The 20527-nt window shown below is 36.7% G+C and overlaps 1 protein-coding gene across 3 annotated transcripts; it reads left to right on the forward strand.

Moving 5' to 3' along the window:
- The first annotated feature begins 316 nt into the window (after positions 1–316).
- ZNF831 (zinc finger protein 831) lies at positions 317–20134 on the forward strand. 3 transcript variants are annotated; one of them, XM_035344174.1, is made up of 7 exons: positions 317–575; positions 4778–4998; positions 8888–13154; positions 14083–14225; positions 15919–16088; positions 16763–16914; positions 18143–20134. In XM_035344174.1, exons 3-7 carry the CDS (start codon positions 8919–8921, stop codon positions 18986–18988), a joined length of 5547 nt encoding a protein of 1848 aa, XP_035200065.1. In that variant the 5' UTR covers positions 317–575; positions 4778–4998; positions 8888–8918; the 3' UTR covers positions 18989–20134. The 3 variants fall into 3 exon arrangements, with proteins under 3 accessions (XP_035200065.1, XP_035200064.1, XP_035200066.1); XM_035344173.1 differs by having other exon boundaries at positions 4859–4998; XM_035344175.1 differs by having other exon boundaries at positions 4958–4998.
- The last annotated feature ends 393 nt before the right edge of the window (positions 20135–20527 follow it).

Here is a 20527-nt window from a genome sequence, read left to right on the forward strand (position 1 = left end):
AAGAATAGCAGCAAAAATGACAACAAAAGGTTCACACTACATAAAACAAAATAACCTTCTTAAATACTTATTTTACCTTTAATATTTTAGAGGCCGAGGAGGATACCTGACTGGATTACATCTAAGTTAATAAATAAGAATAGTAATAATAACAAAAACAACTCAAAAAAAATAAAAGAAAAAAAGTAATAATTTTTCATTTGTGCCTGATGGGTTTGTTTTTTTTTTTTTTTTTTTTTTTTTTAACTGTTTGCAAATCTTCAGTGTAATGGTTTGAAACCCAGTCGTGTCATTTCTTTACGCCCACACACAGAGCTGCAGTAGTGCAGACACTGTAGCAGGCAAACCATATTACCAGCATCGGCCATTAAAACTCTTCCCACACCAAGCGTGGGCTGACTTCGCCCCCTCCCCTCTTTGCACACACCCCACCACCCACCCTTCAATTTTCAAATGCTTAAAAAAAAAGAGAAGAGAAAGAGACTGAAAAAAGAAAACAGGATGCTTCTTTTGTTTCAACGCTATTCCAGAGAGACCTGAACCTCTCCACCTGCCTGTGAATTGGCCACCTAAAGGTTAGCAAGTGTTTTGTTATCATTTTATATAGCTAGAGATATAATGAAATTCTAGATAGGAGGAGATAATTTTTTAAGTTATGATTGTTTTAATGCAATGGTTCTTTCACTTAGGAACGAGGAGGATTTTTTACTAAAACACAGAGTATTTTAGTACTGGCCCCACTTCTGTTATTAAGAGGGCTTTAATCAGTATTTTTTCATCGTTTAGTCCAACCTCCTAAACTTTAAAAGACGGATAAGGGTTATTATTTTTCTGTTAGAGCAACCTGTTGATTAGAGACTGCTGGCTGGAGGTTCTTAACTCTTTCCTAACCAGAGAAATTCACAGAAGCAAATTTGATGAAGGGACAAAAGAATGGAAATTCTTTGGGGTTTTACATTTTTTTAAGCACTAACATTCCTAGTTTTTTTCATTGTGAAGCCACCAAAAGTGTAACAAAACCAACAGATGTTCCTTTTTTTTGAGAAAAGTGTACGTTTGAAATAAAGATAGAATAAAGACATAATAAACCAGAAGCATTTCTTCTGATTCGAGCTGGGAAGAGTAGAAGCTCAAGAAGTAGAATAGGAAATATTCTCTGATACTAATTGCATGAAGAGATCAAAAGGGCAAAAGCAACACTTATTTATACACTAAAACTTTAGCTGACAATATTACTATTGATTTAAGCCTTTTGAATGTTTTCATTTGTGAATATTCATGAAAAGGAAAATCAAAAAGACAGAAAGCTGTATATTTAAAAATGATCAAAACATTCTATTCTAGAATGAAGGAAAGGTGTTAGAGATCACATTGTTCTTAAAATGTTTTAATGCTGTTTTCTGGGATAGGGCTTACAAAAATAATACAGTTTAGCTGATGTAACTCGGTGGTGGAAGTAAAATATCAAAAATATCTGTCCACAGGATATAGTACTGGACCTACAAAGTTTGATAACTGTGACTTCTAGGTGCTTTGTACTTTTGTAATAGATAAAGCAGGGTAAAACTTCAGGAACAATGATTTCTTAACAAATAGGAAGATTTCCCAAAGTCAGAATTTGATCAAGAAACATTAATGGTGAGAGATTATGAGGGTTTCAGAAGATTAGGAAATCGCACATTTCATCTCAATTCTACGTGGAACTGAGGCTCTCAACTTTGTTAATAAGGTTATGAGCGGTCTGCACATTGCTGGGAGAACTTGCAGTCTGGCAAGATCAGATACATCCCTTAAGAACAAGTGAAAAGGTGAAGTCAGTACTTCTGTTATGAGACATTTCAAGGTATGAAGTCAAACTGAGAAAAGAGCAAAGGCAGAAATAGTTTTTAAGTAAGTAAAACAAGATTAACAGTCGTTTCTGGGCTAATCAGAAAATGTATCAGTTCCATTTGCAAGTTTGAATTGAGGTTTAGAAAGCTCCAGAATTAGGGTAAGCTCATAAGCATTTCTTTTTCATTAAACAAGTAGTGTTTGAAGTATCTGCACAAAATTTATTTCTGGCTCTTTAGCTCAATATTCTGTTATTATACTTGTATTTAAGTGGAAGTTTTGTCTAGTCAGTCATGGGAGTTCTTCATAAACACTGGCACCTCCTGCTAGCCATCAGCGGTAGTCTAGCAACTGGAAATGATAATTCCAGTATCTGTACCTTATGCTGACAATAACACACTGTGTACTGTCTGCTGTTTGCAGCATTATTGTCCACACAAAATAAATAAATAAATAATAGTTAATAAATAAATAAATAATAGTTAATAATCCTGTAAGATACTTTATTTTCATTTAAGTTTGTAAAATACTTAAGAACATGTAGTTGATAGGATCTTTGAAATACATTAGCTTATCAGCATAGGAAGCATATTTGTTGTTACTTTCAGTTGATCACATCTTTGACTAAAATCCTGTGGGTATCTTTGAAAGATAGGGTTTTAGATGCCTGGGAAGGAGCCCCTTCCACACATTCTTGGAACCTAGAAATACATGAGAATGGTATGTGGGTTTATCTCTTCAAATCCTGACTAAGACCTGAATTGAGTGTGAAGTGAGTTTGTTAGCACCACATACTCCCTACTGTGTAGTACCTGACAGCAGGCTTATCTTTGCACATAGCTAAAATAGCTATTTTGCTGTATATTGGCCAGCCAAAGTTAATTGGGCTTCCCTGGTCAGGATAATGGTTTGAACTAAAATGAATATAAGCAATCTTTCACAGAGGTTCCAGCTTAGGAGGTAATACCTAAAAATAGGTAGGTTAAAAATAGAAAGCAAAATTAACTTAATTTCAAATAGAACTAATAGAGTGCAATACTAGTCCTTACTATTAAACATACAGTTCAAACGATAGCCACTACAGCAGTCTGTTCATCCATATACATGGGAATCATCACATTCTGAGGTGTCATTCTGATTCCAGACTCGCTTATTTAAAATTCAGAAATTTCAGATCAGGCTTCAATAGTCTCTGCTAAGACCTGAAACCTATGTGATAATGGCAAAAATCCATTCAGACACCTGCTGTAGTTGTAATTGTTTTCTTTAATTTTTGTTTCCTTTTAGCCTCTCAAGATAAGCAGTTTGCAATTTTAGTATTTAGAATTTGATATGATACTGAGGGTTCTAAATAATGAATTTTAAAAGTTTTTATATGTTTTAGAGTTGTTACTAGTTCCAGCACATTGCTAGAATTATTAGTACTCTTTAAAATAAGTGTTCTTCTTAAGTAAATTCACCTTACCTTAAAATAATAACCAGTGTCATAGAAGAATAAAATATAATTGACTTCAGATATGTGATAAAACTTAAGAGACACTTATTTTGGTTATATAAAATGCCCCTGATTGTCTGTTTGTATCATTTGAGTCTTACCAGTGTTCTTTTATCAGATGTGTGTCTTTTTGTCTCTGTTGGTTGGTTGACTGTAGCAGGCAATAATCCTCCAGATGATCTCACATGTGAGAATCCATTGCTTTAGGAAAGTATCTCCCAGTAGAACTGAAACTCTTTCCTACGTGCAGTTACTTTTATCTGTAGGGACAGAATGAGTCTGAGGATCAGAAGCATGAGTTGTGGTAAAGCAGTTCACAGTGTCAAGTAGTTTTCCAGATTCACAGATTTTAAATGTTTGCTGTGCCATTACCTAGTACTGGGAGCATTTCAGTGCATGACAGAACAAAGCAGGATATTAGGCATCAATATGGGGCCCTGTTAAGAGCTTTTTTTTTTTTGACCCTGAACAACTACATGACAGGCAAGAAAGATTGAAAGGATGAGAAGACAGAAATACTTTTCCACCTCCAAGATTAGAGGCTTTCTATAACAGGGTCCAGAAAAGACCTGATAGTGAACCAAACAACAGGCAAAACTCTCTGAGCATCAGTCTATTGAATTGAATTACTGACTGAATTACTGAAAAGAAAGAGCTTTCACTAAGGTGGATATTGGACAAACAATCATAAATATTACAGTTCAACCACTGTCCAATTTAGGGTAGCAGATACAGGCTGCAGCTATTTGAATTGGGCAGATTGTTTTAAATTGTAACAAGAATAAAAGCTCCATCTTCCATAACACAGTGTTCCTAAGGAATTCCTACAGGCCAGATATGCTGATTTTGTAACATTGTCAGGAGTAAATCTTGCATATTCTAGTTCAGGATTTACCCAGTCTAGCAGCAGTGAAGGAAGTAGCCATCCCAATCCATATTTTAAAAAGGCGTTTGCGTGAAGAACAGCTGTCCCCCCGCAGGTCACCCTGTCTCACCACTTTGTTTGAGGACTTTACGAAGTCAACCCACAAACAAAGCTTAAATTCTCAGAAGGACGTCCTATCCTGTTTTCCCTACAGCTTTTCACAAGTTTAGAGAGGTATTTCAAGAATGATCTAAACACTTTCAATAGCGTTGAAGTATTTTGCCGGTTGGTTACTGCTTCCTACCGCACTGCAGGGCACCATTAGAAGATGCTGGTGGATAATACCCACACGGGATGAGCTCAGCATTTCATATACAGCAAGTGACTCGTCTCCTCCATTGTTTCCTTTTCTAACATATTTTAAGAGATATCTTTACTATAAGGTTATGAGCAAATTACCTTTAAGGGTGTAAACAAAATATCTGTGTTGTTGAACAACCATTGTGTTAGTGTATTTCACTAAATAATGCAATTGAATGCAGTGTATGAAATGTCTGTATTTCAAAGGCAGCTGATTCTCTTTATAGGTTCCTACGTGAATGAAGGATAAGAACAGATTGAAATGCTACTTCATTTTCTTTTGCTTCATCTCTTCCTGTTTTCTGAAGGTTGTTACTGTGAAACCAATGTAAAAAAAATACTTCCTACTTCGAATCTGTTTCAAGTCTTTGTCCTCGTTTCTCTCTGCTTGCATGAACTATTGACAGAAATGAGACTTCTTTTGCTGAAATGCCTGGCTCAATAAAAGGTATGTAAGCTAAAATTATTTACAGACTAAAGAGGATTCCTTTTCTATATGGTATTATATTTAAGGTAGGGATCACCAAAAGCTTTTAAAATGCAAATATTTTAAGTATAATATAGTACATGATATATGTTCAGAGTGATGAATAACTGCTTCTGCATGGTTACAAAAATAAACTAACTCTATCATGCCTACAGACTATACCTGTAGATGAAGACAGGGAATTGAGCACTGGACTTAAGGACTATGATGCTCCTCTCAATGGTGTATCAAAAGGTTATATATAAGTGCTGGAGATAAGCAGTTACAAGTTCACTTAGTAATTTTATTAATAATGATGGGCGGTTGACTGTGCCACACAGAAGAGAAAAATCAAGAGAAATCACAGAAGAGAATAATCAAGATTATTATAATAGTGCTGATAATAAGAAGCAAACTTTCTAAAATATATTTGGAATTACGAAAAGAAGAATATGGAAGGGGAACACATTGGGCTTACATTGATTTTTTTCTACCAATTTACAGAATCAGAGAAATTCTGCTATGCCAATCTGAAACTACTCCATTTTTTGACTTTGCAGTGTTCCACAGATCCACCTATGGTGCATACCTGAAAGTATAATTCAAACTAGGGACAAAATAATTGCATTTAAATTGAATCTTGACCAGTTTTGATAGCTTAAGAAACTAATTTTGAAAGTTTTGGACAGGTTAAAATTCTGCTCCTTGTTTTGTTTATCGAAAACATTTCCTTATCTAAGTAGGATCAAGTTTTTATACTACTAGTTCAATGCTACAAGCTAGAGATTGAGCTCAGACAGTCATGTAGGGGTTGCTCAGTACAGAGCGTGGGGGATAATCAACAAAGGAAGTTTTTCTACTCTAAGCAAGAACTATCTAGAGTTAGCCAAGGGGAAGAATTAGAGATAAGCTATTTTTGTCAGTGCGCAAAGAAATATAGTGGCTTTTTCTGTATATAAACAACAGATGTGAAAAATATAATTTTATTTGCCACAGAACACAAGCCACAGAACTTTCACTTAGGAAGAAAATATCTTCTGTTTGCTGTAGAAAGTAGTAAACTACCATAGCCAGTAGAAATCTATTATTAAACTCTTAAAACTATTTTGTAAGCACTTAGGTATTTTCCTTGTGTAACATTACAGAACACTGAAACAATTTTCAGGATCATACTGTTTGTTGGGCCCCAGAAATCTTAACAGCGTAAGTGAAATTACACAGATATTCTGGTCCCTGGAACTACAGGATTCATATTAAAAACATCTGTCCGCCACAAATCCTGCTAATTTACAGTGTGTTCTTGAAGTGCCCATCAACTGTGCATGCACGGGAGGGATCAAAAATTTCAAAGAGGGATCAAAATTTGTCACACAGGAGCAGGCTTATCAAGGTGGAAGTGTGAATTCCACATTTCCATGCTAATCCAGGGGAAGGTGGCGAGCACAGATACTATGATCTGTTTTGTCTGATGTGGTTTATTTGTTAGATGTTGTAGCTACGTGGTATTCAGATTTCACTTTTCTTCTTTGAGTTTTGTCTCCCTAACATCCCTGGAAAAACTCCTGCATGCTTAGGTTATGAGTACCTCATGTCTTATTACTTGCTGCTGGTTTTATTAAGCACAGTTACAATTTATCTGCACTGTGCTTTTGCTGCAAATATTAGACTTTATACAACGCCTGGTATTTCTTGTGTTTGTGTCATCATAGCTTCTACCTATCAGTCAAATTTACAGTACCTAAGTTGGATATGAAAGTGACTACATAGCTTAAAAACCTAGAATGGGCTTGAAGTGTCTGTAATCTCATTTTGCAAATCAGAGCACTCTACTTTTATCCTGTAGTGTTAACCATACGGCAGAATGTGGATAATAACTTAATTCCTTTAATAAGCCATATTCTTATAACGTTATTTTATCAGTATAGACAATACATATATGACAAAACTAGTTAAGTGATAGTTCCATGTGAAAATCTCAAAAGTGGACAAGAGATGTCCACACTTGATAACTGAGTTTGATTGTCAAAATGCATGAGAAAGAAAAAAAGATTGTTCTAGAAGGAAAAACCGAAAACACATCCCAGGGACTGCATTGCTGTTTTTTCCTACACTTTTTAAATTCTTGCAAAAAGCAAAGGAGATTGGAGAGAAATTGGAAGAAGCCTTGGCTGTGAAGCAGGGGTTGCCAGCCAGCAACAGAACTTCCTGAAGTGGTGCAGAATTAGGAGGGTGTACTAATAGGCACCAGGTGCTCGGTACACTGGTTTTCCACTGCTCAATAAGACAAGTATTTAAATTTGCATTGCGAGCTACACATAAGGATGACATAGTCAGAGGGATTAAAGGCAATATCCTAATATGCAAAACCTTGTCATTTGCAGAGAAGAGATAACCAAGAGGGTTGCTTTACCTTTCAGTTTCAATGATGCATATATTTCATATGAAAAGTACCTGAATTCAGGCTATTAAGATGCTAATTAGATTTACTATTGAACACATAACCAGTTGACCTTAATCTGTTCCACTTGATCATGAATACAAAGTTATTTTCCCATTTTTTCATGTGATGTGAGTGAGATGCTACCATTTTCAGCTATGAAGTAGTCAAAATTCTCTTGGATTTTCATCCAGTTTTATATCCATTTACCAGCTCTATCAACAGTAACTGAGGAATACTTAAAAACAATTTCACCGAGTTTGCCAATTCTCCTTGAGATGAATCATTTGCAAGCTTCTCACTAACTACATGCAACAGAGATTTTGCTTTGAATAATGATAACATGCTGTGTGTCATATGGCACTAGCCCAGATTTCAAAGAGTATTTTTGAGTAATTTTTTTTTTTTTTTTTTTTACTGTTTCCCAGTAATGGTTAACTATTAGAAAGATCCAAGGAAGGTACCAAAACACTGCTACAGATTATACAGTAAGGCAACAAACTGCGGATTTCACATTTAGCTACCGATGATGTTATTTTAAATGTCTTTTTTTGGAGATTCTTTGCACAAGAACAGCCTGTTACTCATAACAGCCAATAAATACATAGTTGCGAGTACAGAAGAATAATAATTTTGAATAAACATCCAAAGATCACTTTTTAATTTTCACCCAAACTATAATTAGATGTTATGCTGCTGTCTCTATCAGCTCTTCCAAAAATAATTTTCAACTAGCTTATTTTGTTAGTTTCCTAGCTTGTTTCTGAGAAGGAAAAAAAGTAAAAACAATTTTCTTTTGTTAAAAAAAAAAAAAAAAAATTAGTCTGGACCAGCACCAACCCTGAGCAGATTTTCATAAGAATGGCTTCACTTAATCCAAAAACTATGACTATAAAATGTTTTCAGCTGGGATTCAAAACATCTAAAACTAAACAGTATACCACAGTATTACCTTCCATTAAACAAAATGAATTTGGGCTGCACAAAAGAATATGGGAATGGGCATATGGTTCCAGAAAATTTAAACTGTTTTATTATTATTTATTATTCATTTGTTGGTGGTTGTGGTGAGACCTTACATTTGCTAATCTGATGCTCAGATTTATTTCTAATACTTTGGGTACTTGTAGGTTTTAAGTACATTCTTCAATGTTTTTTATACTACACAGAACTTTTTAATTCCTAGCTAAGACATTAAAGATGAATCAATTTATTTGGAAAAAGAAGTAATTTTAGTCTGTATAATGCCTGTATATAAGATTTATTATATTTTTATTTGCTAAGATTCCCAGTTGAACAGTTGACTTATTTATATACACTAATAAAAAAAGTGTTTATTTTATTTAGCTTATTATAGCTAAATATATTTACTATAGCTTATATTAGCTTAGTTTATTTATTAAGATTCCTGTTGTTTTTTCCCCTCCCCCACAGATACGTGAGTACATGGCAGACAACCTTTGAAATGGAGGCACAGAAGCATCCTGGTGTGACTGTTGCACTAGCAGACCAACCACTTCCAACCTCTTCTCTTCGGCCTGCACAGGTTTCTTCAGCTCTCAGCCAAAACAGTGTGATTCCTCAACAGGAGCAAGCGCTGTCTCAACCTGTGTATCTAAAAACCCTCACTATACCCCTCTATCAGCCTGTCCAGCCAGGATGCTTTCAGCCAAACAGTCAGTTACTGCCTGGCAGGCGCTGTGTAAATCTAGACAGCAGTAGCATACCTTTAATCCTGAATCCACTCGTTCCTTCAGAAGGCACAGATCAGCCCCAGTCAATTTTTCAGAAACAATTTGGGCAAACTCTAACATTAAACATAGTGAGCACTTTACCAGTTTTATCATCACCAAATTCTTCTGTAAATGCACCTACTGGAAGCCCAGGAAAAACAAAAAATGCTGGGAAATATATCTGTAAACACTGTGGACGAGACTGTTTGAAGCCAAGTGTCCTTGAGAAACATATTCGCTCTCACACAGGAGAGAGGCCCTTTCCATGCACCACTTGTGGTATTGCATTTAAAACTCAAAGCAATTTGTACAAACACAGAAGAACCCAGACACATGTCAACAACACCAGACTACCCTCTGATTCTGACAACACTGGCATATTGGAGCAAAACGAGAAAGTAACAGAGAGCATCACGTCACATCAAGGCACCAAACTACATGGCAGCATCTGTGAAGACAAGGGGACGCAGATGAAACAAGTGACTTTGGAGACCAGTGATGTAACAGACACTAAGAAGCTTAATGACCTTTCAGTGCCGGCAACAAGCAATTCATCACTTGCTTCAGAAGATCCAGAAAGAACTAATCAGTCCTTTAGTTCAAAGACTGATCAGGGGGTTCCTGAAAAAGAACCTCAAGGTTTATCATCTCCAGTGGCTTTGCCAAATGGTCAGTGCCAGAGAAAGAAGATCCAGGAGCAAATAAATCCATCTGCCAACAAGCATATTCAGTTGCAAAGGCAGCAAGCAACCTCTTCAGAAAAACAGTGGGATTACAAGCCATTTGACTGCAAGCTAAAGAAGTGTGAGAGCACCGACTCAGGGTATCTGTCACGCTCTGATAGCACGGAACAACAGATGGCATCCTCCAGCCCGCTGCACAGTCTCTGTGAACACAGCACTGAACTGGAAAATGAAACTGCCTTCAGCAGCTTAAGGTGCACTGCCGGAAGCAGTGCAAAGCTAGACTCAGCTGAGAAAGCTACAGCCCTGATGCTAGAGAAAAAGAGGCTGGAAGAACACATTTCAAAACTTATTTCTCATAACAAAATTGTGGTGGATGATACTCAGCTAGACAACGTTAGACCCAGAAAAACCATCCTTTCTAAACAGGGGAGCATAGATCTGCCAATGCCTTACACATACAAAGACTCTTTCCATTTTGACATCAAAACTTTTGATGTGAATAGGAAAAAGAACCTTCCTCTTTGTTCTGCTAAATCTACCTTTGCACCCCTAGAAAAATGCAAGCCGATGTTTTTTCATTCGGTCCCCACCCAGTTCTCCACGACGATAGACGCTGTGCCTGTCACACGAAGCAACTCTCTGCCGTTTGTGGAAGGCACAAGAATGGTACATGACAAAGCAGGCTGCTCAAAACCACTTTCTCTTACTAAGCAGTCTGTAACTGCAGGCGCTGCTAGTTTGCTGCCTAGCAACAACCTCGTTGCAAATTCGGTGGATTTTCCTAATAGCCATCCTCGAGCTCTAGTCAGACAAACAGCAGTGGATGACTTGCCTCTAAGTAACGTGGCTGATCCTCCTCCCTCGGAGGAGTTGCAGGCAAGTAAAAAGCCTGGGGCTGGAGAAGTAGTCAGTGCTAAAAATAAGAAACACAATCAAAGGAAGCCGAAGATGTTCTCTCAAGAAAAATGGCAAATGTATGGAGATGAAACGTTTAAGAAAATCTACCAAAAAATGAAAAGCAGTCAAAATGCCAAGAAAATGAAACAAAGGGGGAATAAGATTACAGATATTACAGGCTTCACTCCTGATTCCAAGGAATCCGTCAGCAGTACTGAAATTACCGAGGAAAGAGATGTCAGGAGCTCTCCAAGTGATAGTCTTTCCTCCCTCGTGACAACAGATTTAAACACTGTTAAATCAGAAACCTGTACTAATGGTAATCATACTCTACAGAATGTGTCCTCAGAGGAAACTGCAGACAGTTTAACTTATGTAATGGAGACATCACATTCAGTAACTGCTAGTGCACATAGTGTAATGAGCACAACTTCCCAAGATCTCAGTGGCAGCAACACAGACAAATGCACTGGTGGCAACAACACATCACTAGCTCCAAGCAGTTGTGAGCTCAGGCTGCAAAATACTCAGTGTCAACTGATCGCTAGCAGAATGAAGGATGACTGCTTGCCAGTACAGAGTAGCAAATGGGAGGAATCGAGTCCTGGGAAAGAATCCAGTACATTTGAATCAGATTATAAAAGCACTTCAGACAATTATGGAAACCAAAATAGGAATAAGGAAACTGGCCAGCATGCCCTGACGCCCCTGTGGGTCCACTGCAGCAACAACAGAGACGCCCCGGGGAAATCCCAGAATTTGCCATCAGAAAGAAAAAAGCTGAAAGTTGAAGTGGAGAAGCAAGAAAACATTATTTCAAAGCCCTGTTCCAGTCCCAGTAGTGAGAACAACGCAGTAAATGAAGTAGAGAGAATCGGTTGCACTACCACTCAATGTCTTTCTACAGTACCAGTGAAACTCTCCGGTAAAACAGAGAAGCAAAAAGTAAGCATGAGAATTAATGAATCATCTGGAGGTGCTGAGAACGTGGAGTATATGAAAACAACCAGACTCCCCACAAAAGCTGCTAATTATAGTGGTTCTAACCTTCTTTCACATTCAGCAGGGATCTCAAAAACTTTATCTGTGGGATTTTTGGGGCCTGAATTAAGGGGAAGCGACTGCAATTCTTTAGCCTTGCACAATGCAACAGATAAAGATGTCAAAACATGTCTTGTGAAAACAGGAATACCACTTCCCAGTGACAATGCTGGTGATGCACCTTCCAAACTGCATCATCTGCAATCTGGTCAGTTAACTCCGGCCCCACAGAAAAATGCCTTTCCTCCAAAATATATCCTTAAATTGCCACAAGACAAGAAAGCCTCAGATCTGTCAATTCTGTTTAGACCTGAACAGAAGATTACACCTTGCACATCCGTGACGGACACCTTAACCAACCCACCCTGCTCTTCTGACAGCGGATCACTCTGTTCTCATTCTACTGATGTGCTTTGGTCCCCTTTAAAATTTGAAGTGAGACAAAAGGGCAGCAAAGGAGAGCTGAGATGGAATGTACATGCAAATTTGAAAACTCCAGTATTTTGCTCACCAGTCAATTCAGAAACAACAAATATCTTAACCACAGTAGGCAGCACATTTTATAAGCAGGAAATTAAGAGAGAGGCTTGGAAAAATAAGCAGAACAAAAATAAATTAAATTATCAAAGGCAAACAGAGGAGAAGTGGATGAGCATAACCACTTCTGCACAGACCCCAAAGAACAAAATATGCTTTACTTCTAAGTATTCAAGTGGTTTTTTCATATCAGCTGACATCAAAGAAGAAAAGAAAGTTTTACATCACCTTAGCTCAGGAAGTGATGCTTCAATGACAGCATCAGTCCACAGGGGAACTTCTAGCAAGGACGCAGAGCCAACAGCTATAGGACAGGACACACGTGGAAGCCCAGGCATTCTTAACGACATGTCACCAACACTGCAGGATATGGAGCATTCTCAGAGCTCAACAGAGAGCTCCACTTATTTTTGCCATTCCTTTGGCACGTTTTATTGCCACACTCTCACCACTCACTGTAAAGAATTCCCAGCACTAACGACCAATAGCCTGACTTACTACTCTGCAAGTTTAACAGTATCAAGCACCAAGAGCACCTTCCCATCACTAAATGCTGAACCTCGGTTAACGTGGTGCTGTTTAACCAGAAGCCTTCCTCTGCCTGCTGAGCAGAAGGGAAATGCAGACTCTGCTTATTCCTCCATGCACAGCTGTGACAAGAAATCTAGCAATGAATGCACCCTCTCAACATACGATATTTCTATTTTCAAAATGAAAAACATTAACAAGACTGTGGCCTATGGCTTAACAAACAAGAATTTAAAAACACTGGTTTCATCCTTTTCTCAAGGACAACAGATGCAGGAGGTAGGATTATTAATCCTATTCCCTTTCTCAAAAGGGTGGAATTTGCTTACAAAGATACTGTCATTAGAAAGATAAGAGAATTATCTAACAACAAGTTTAGAGACAGTTGCAGAAGTTATAAGTTCTGTCTTTACAAGATAAGTCATATATTCATTTGGTGCATATATATACATTTGTGTGAATATTTACCAAGAATTTCAGTAGGAATGTTGTCTAGGCAGAAGACTGCCCATGGTGGGGGGATGGAACTAGATGGTCCCTGAGGTCCCTTCCAAGCCAAACCATTTTGTGACTCATTCTATGATTCTTAGACTATAATTTCTATTTCTCATTTCGTTCCAGTAGGGGTATTTGTTATATTCTTTTGTAACAGCATTTGTATTTCATAGTTTTCATTTTAAATTAATATCTGAATCAGAGTAGGACTTATAACACAGTCAAGCTCAAGGCTTTATTTTACTTGGAGTCAAAGACAGACTATATACTAGATGTCTCATTATGGAGATAAACTGAAATGTCAAAAAACCAAACTGCATTAATACAATATATGTGTTTAAGGCTCGAAAGCTTTTCATTTTTAGGGAAATGAAGATAGACTAGTCTATCAAGATCCTAGAACAGCTCTGTAAGACTAAGCTTGTTTTTTTTTTTTTTTTTTTTTTTTTTTTATATAGGAATAAGAATACAAAAGAACATGCACTAATGCTGTATAGATAAACAAAAGCAGTGAGTTGTTTAAACTTTAGTTTATAGAATTAGATGGACAAAGTGATTAGAGAAACACAAAACTTCTAGAAAAAAATCAGAGTAGTACTATTTAACTAGTTTGCTATTCAGTTCTGTTTAACAAGAGCATAGATTTCTAATATCTCAGTTAATGTAATTAACAATTTGAGCATACTTTCCACTTTTTCATTATTCTCAACAGTTAAGCTCAGCAGCTGCTGGTGGTGCTTTCAAAAATACATCAGAGCAAAAGAAGAAAACAGCAGTTTGCAAAAAGGAAAAACTTGCAACAAATAAACTCAAGGGAAGCCACAAACAGAACAAAATTAAACTCCCCCCCAAATGGTAAGGATTTCAGCTTCCTTGGATACAGACATCATTTTGCTATTATAGGTGTAATAAAGTACACAGAAAATAGAAAGCCAGCCCCAAAGTTCAATCTTGTCAAAAACAGGGGAAAAATAATTGTCTTAGAAAAATAATTGTCTTAGAAAGATCTATTCCCGCAAGGCAGCAGCTTCAGAAAGGTAAATTATCAAAGCATCAGCATATTGTTGACTATCTGGAGCAGACTTTTGAAAGCAGAACAGACATATTACCAATGAAATATTGCCACTCCATATTACCATTCCATTAACAAAGAAAGATGATGACTGGTCAGTTGACTCTCATTATGATTTAGAAATTCATATCTTCCAAAACTGTCAGCATTTCATTTTGTTTGAGGTGAATCAATATCAGTTTTTATTCCTGTTGCAGTTAAAAGCAGTGTGCAAGATCCTTTTGGCCAGAGATCTATATCCTGAACTTCTATTAAGCAGAGAACACAGAAGAATAAATATCAAGTTCTAACACAAAGTTAAAGTTAAAACCAGCTGTAGTTTAAAGGATCATTCAGTTTAAATACAAAGCAGGATGAATATGAGTACAGAACTATCAAAGGCACATTGTATCAATCAGCACGGTTCCTCTGACTTTAATGGGAGTTCATATCAGTGGAAGATTTAGCCTCTAGTCTTTCAAGAGTATGGGGCAGCAGAATGTCTGATGAATGGCTTCAATAAGAAACATATATTGCGTGCATGCATCCCTCTTATTTCATGACCAAAACCAGACAGAGTTGTCCCTTGAGGACAAATCAGTGTCAGTAACTTAATCACCATGTCTAGCTTGGAAACAGCACTGCAATTCCGAATGATTGTAAGAACAAAAATAGAACACTCGAGTCTATGTTACCCAAACAGTCCAGTGGCATTCTTCTGGGACTTCTATTTCATCTTTTTAAAAATTCTCTTTCTTTTCTGATGATCTGAGAATTGATTCATTTGGCTATATCAAATAAGTACAGGGACTCAATTAAATACAGAGACCTGAGAGCCACTCCGTATTGGTGGCTAACTCACCAAAGTACTAACTGTGAAAGGTAACACATTTTTAGAATACACCAAACATCTAAACAACGTTTTAGATTTACTTACCACTCTGTGTATAAAGTGATTGATTCTATCAACATAAGAATGGGACCTTCCAATGAAATTTAGTCGCAGTCATTTAAACTAACTGAACTAGCTAGAGTAGAAAACAAAGCAGTTGGATTTTTCAGTGTGAGCTTTCTAAATAACTGAAATACCTTGTTCATTAGTAATGTTGAATATGCCGCACATATGAAGCAAAATGAAAAACAAAAAAGTCAACAACCATGCAGTCTCGGGTGATTCTTGTATATTTCAAGAACTTATGAAGTATATTGTTTTAAAATTCCAACTATAGGAAAAAGGTTTCTGGATCTGTTATTCCTGAATCCTTTTCTCTTAGCAAACCAAGGGTTTACTGAATTCTACTGAGAAAAAGTTTAATAAGATAATTGTGGATCTCTTGCCTAAAATCCGGATTTTTTGAGTTGACATAAAATAACATCTTCACAGTAGTAAAATCCCAAATTCCCAGGAAATTTGCCTGATGCTGTGGTATTATTCTACCATGGCTGCTTTTAAATGGCACATTTTTGTTTATCCTTTCAATGTCATTTGCATTGCAGGTACAGAGGAAGGCATGTACATGGATATGCTCAGCTGAAAATGAATCGACTAAGCAAGAGGCACTGTTTTCCAAACAGAACGTGGGATGTTTTGAAAAAGGGCTATTCATCACAACCCCGTAAATTTAATCAATATAAGAAGTGCCATTCTCTTCAGGCAAAAGTACAAGGTAAGTTCTTTGAATATATTTTGGAATGTATTGAATGTTTGGTTTTGAAAAGAATGAACATTAACAGTACCTCTGATACATACCTGCTTTGCACTGAACTATGAAAACATTTTTGTCTTTCAGTATGTTCTGCAAGTAAAAAGACAAACATTTCACACATGATTTTTATACATATACTTATATAAACAAATTTGACAATTAAGAGGGCATTTTAAAAAGAAACAACACAAAACAATTTATAATAGAAGCCTAAACAGTTTAAGATAGATCTTTACCATTTTCTGAAACAAGATTGTGTGTTTGTTGTGTGATGCTTCGTGTGTTGACTTGCTTTCTGTGGTTCAATCAACATATTCTGCCCCCCCATCCACAAACTTAAAAGAGTGGTAGTAATGCAAATGTTGTTTATTCTATGGCCATCTTTGAAGTAGAGACAATAGCCTGTGTTTGTTTATAGCAGATCCAAATAGCTATTACTCTGAAAGACATTTTTTAGTGGTCGTTAAAAAAGACACATACACAGTAGCTGAGAAAATGTATCAGGTGCAGAATAAAAGCTTACAGAAAATAATAAATACATGACAGTTGGTTCAGTGATATGATGAGAAATTTAGGAAGTTCTAGCATGTAGGGGAATAACAATCTAAAAGTTTCTTCAAACCTCTTTTCAATAGAAAATTACCTACACCAGCAAAAGGACTCATCTTATTCCACCTCAGACAAGACACTTTGCAGTAGGAAGAAAGAAGGAAAGAGTAACTCAGGAATATTTTCCTATACTGAAAATCTAAACCACGCAAAGCAAAAAGACAAAGTGGATAAAAAAGTAGGTATTGTACTCTATATGACTGCTTATTACAAGAAAAAATGATGGTGGTAAAACTTGAATTATATTCAGCAGTTTTAAAGTTTAAGTTGCGAGTACTTTGTCTATTCACAGATTTTGATTAAAAATGTGTTAAAGTTATTTTGGGGGGGTTAAAATATAATGGAAACTTACTAATGTTAGAATTTGCTTATTTAAAAATAACAATTAAATTAGCATGATTTGGAAAGTATATTTCTCTTGCTTGCTCTCTTGGTTGGCACTGCTGTTGGAGATGCTGGTAGATGTAGCACAGAGGATGCTGAGATGGAGACAGTTAACTTGTCACTAGGAGGATGTTAATGAACACATAGCAATGGGAAGAATGCGTATGAAGCATCACAACAGATCTTCTTTAGCCCTTTGTGGAAGCCTGTGGCTATGGTTTCGACACTACCAATAGCTGCCTTAGCTTAGATGGGGGCCTTAGACACAGCTGCACTGGCTGCAAACAATGCTGTTGCATGCAGTGCCAGCATAGCTTCTGGGGGAAATATTCTATACTTATCCTAACTGTTACACTTTTCCCTAGACTTGCCACAACTGAAGACAGAAGCTCCAGAACCAGACTGTTTTTATGTAGTATAAGCACTGGTTCCTGATGTAGCATAAGCATTTAGGAGCCTAACCCTTAAGATGTGTTTTATGAAATATTTTTATTTTCTACACATATCTCACCACCTCAGACATTGTATTTCTTGCAGACTCATCCCAAACCTTTCCCCCAACCTTGCATAAACATCTTTGTAATATGCATATTAAAATACCTTAATGAAAAGAACATCATCCTAGATAGTACATATGTAGCTTGAAATCTCGAATTCCTATTATCCATAAATTATTAGCATGATTTGTCACCTAACCAAGAAAAAACACCTAAGAAAAAAAATACATCTGTTACTACACCTCCCCCACATACTGAGAGAAAAAAAAAAAAAAAGTTTTCTCATCAAAAAAGGGATGAGTAACTTGGCCTGCAGTAATGGAAAACAGTAGTGCAAATATAATCACAGTTGTATAAATAAAGGTTGACGTTATCCTTAATTACTCAGTTGATATGAGTTACAGCAGAAGTAACTGCTTTCTACTGACATCATTAATATCATTATTATTGCACTCTTTTAAAAGATAGCATTGCTCTGGACTGAAATTTTAAAATGTAAACTTTTTTCTTCCCTAATTTCTACAGGACATTTCTGGGCAAATCAGGGAACGCACAAGAACAAATTTATCTTTTCAGAGGAGAATACCACCTCTGGAAGTATCTATGACAACTCATTCCTTTTCATCCACAGTTAATACAGCCATGCAGCAAGTCAGCAGCGCTGTGGAGATTTGCTGTTCAGTGACACAGCCACTTGTTCTTCAACAATCAGTTCCAGGGGAGTCAGAGCCAAACGTTCAGACTGACTCAATGGCATCTTCTTTTTGGTCTTGTCCTTTTGATTTTACAAATACAGACACAGGTGAACAATCTGATAGCACAAACTCTGAGACTGCTGGTCCTCTTTCCTTACATCTAGAGGCAAGTCAGGAAAGTGTATTAAATGTGGAGTCAGAGAGTCAAAGATTTGGTGCATTAGATCTGGTGATCCAGGCCTCAGGAAAGGAGAAATGCCCAGCTGAAGAAAATATATATTCATCTTCTACAGAAAACTCAGCTCCTAGTTCCCAACCTGGATGTTCACATTTAAAAGCAGAGATTCCGCTTGAGTCAGTCTCTACGGCTAAATTACCCAGTGTAGAACACACGGAGCGGGAAAACTTTTCTCAAAAAGTCCTTCACCTTCATGGAACTGCTGACAAGAATGGAACCCCCCTGCAGTCAGAGAGCTACGGAAGGACACACAGAACAGCTACTTCTGCTTTTAAAAAGACCTCGGTAACTCTCAGGTCTCCTGAGTTCAAGAATTACTCTGCAACACCTTCCAAGATATACAAAAAGAGAGGTTTAGAGATGATGAGGAAGCAAACCAGAGTTGAATATGATGACACTAGTAGTGATGATGAAGATAGGCTTGTTATAGAAATATAGATAGGCTGCTAATAAGATGTTTGTATGATGGCCCATTACAGAAGGAAATACCATGGATATTTGATCTGTATTTCTGAAGCACCTTAAGATCAGAAAAGCCATTTTTCTGTGCAACAGGCAGCATTCTTTTCTGAAGAGAGTCCTTTATTTCAAGGACTTGGAACTTTTTTAAAGCTTATTTGAAACAAAAGGGGAAGCTGGCATCATTTATTTAAATGCAAACGGTAAACCTGCATATATGAGGGGTTTCTAGCCTTGTTTACCTTCTTACCAGTCTTATATAATGCCCACAAGTGCCAGCTGCCAGAGGTTGTATTATTAAAAGCCTGCAGTGTATTTATGTAAATACACACAGAAACAGTAGCAGCAGCTTCCTCAATATATAAACTAAGATTTCCTGGAAGGGTATGGATGTATTCTCTCCTATATTCTCTTTTTCTGTAGTCACTGCCATTTGTACTGGGAGTGATCAACTGGCATTAAGCAGAAGATACACTCCCTCAACGTCTGTGATACTGGAAGAGTCTGCAGAAATGCTGATCTTTCTCCATGCTGCACAAATGTCAACGCTTCTTTGTGACAAATGACACAAGCACGCTCTGCTTTGTGTTTTGTGCCTTTTATGCCAATATCTACTCAAATATTCTTGATTTCTAGTTGGAGAATATGGATGTTAGCTATTAATATTTCCTTGTGGTGTAACTTCTGACAAGGATCATCACATTGTGCTCCAACCAATATAATCTGGCATGTTCTGTTCTTATTGTAATCTTAAATTAAAGTGCAATGATGTTATTTTATTGTCAGTAAAGAAGCTATATGGCATAGCTCTCATAGTTCTCTCTCTCTCTCTCTCTCTTTTTTTTTTTTTTTTAACAAAAAGTTCTGTGCTATGAACCCCCAGATTTACTGGTTTCTATGTGAATAAATTATTAGATAGTTGGCCAAGTGTATTCACTTACTTGATTAAACTGATAAATATTAAAACTCTCCACTTCTACACTATAGTCAAATTCTACACTTGGGTTTTATGGATAAACTTACATGGAATATTTGGAATTGCTTTTACTTTATATATGCACAGTTTAGCTTACATAGGTCTTATAGGGAGATCTAGTATACTACAGGAGAAAAATGTATGTGTGAGAAAGGATGCCAAAACTGCTAACAGATGTAAAACCAAGTGCTAAGTCCCATGCAACTCCTGTATTTTCAGCTGGCTTACAAATGTGACCATTCTTGAAACTGTCCATATGGAACTTCACAGTTAGCCATGATTTATGTTGGTACATTTAATAATGTACAGAAAACAAAAATCATGATCAAATCATTATACCAATTCCTACTTCTAATGTAAGAAAAAAAAAATGAAGTTAGGAAAAAATATCTACTCTTTCAGAACAGAGGATGAGCTGTGAAAGGTATTTTTCCTTTTCTAGAAATGTTACAATATTACTCCTTAACACAGAATTTTCAGTAGCATTACACAAAAAATTGGTGTCAAGATTGTAAGGAAAAAATCCAGGAATACTAGTTTAA

This window comes from Oxyura jamaicensis, chromosome 20, assembly GCF_011077185.1.
Source record: "Oxyura jamaicensis isolate SHBP4307 breed ruddy duck chromosome 20, BPBGC_Ojam_1.0, whole genome shotgun sequence".
Taxonomy (NCBI): domain Eukaryota; kingdom Metazoa; phylum Chordata; class Aves; order Anseriformes; family Anatidae; genus Oxyura; species Oxyura jamaicensis.

What these genes read in the sequence shown, in the direction of transcription:
- ZNF831 (XM_035344174.1), top strand. Translation starts at nt 8,919, where the DNA reads ATGGAGGCACAGAAGCATCCTGGTGTGACTGTTGCACTAGCAGACCAA. An exon ending in ATTAAACTCCCCCCCAAATG is followed by an intron (nt 14,226 to 15,918) that starts GTAAGGATTTCA and finishes TTTGCATTGCAG; the next exon opens with GTACAGAGGAAGGCATGTAC. An exon ending in TCTTCAGGCAAAAGTACAAG is followed by an intron (nt 16,089 to 16,762) that starts GTAAGTTCTTTG and finishes TCTTTTCAATAG; the next exon opens with AAAATTACCTACACCAGCAA.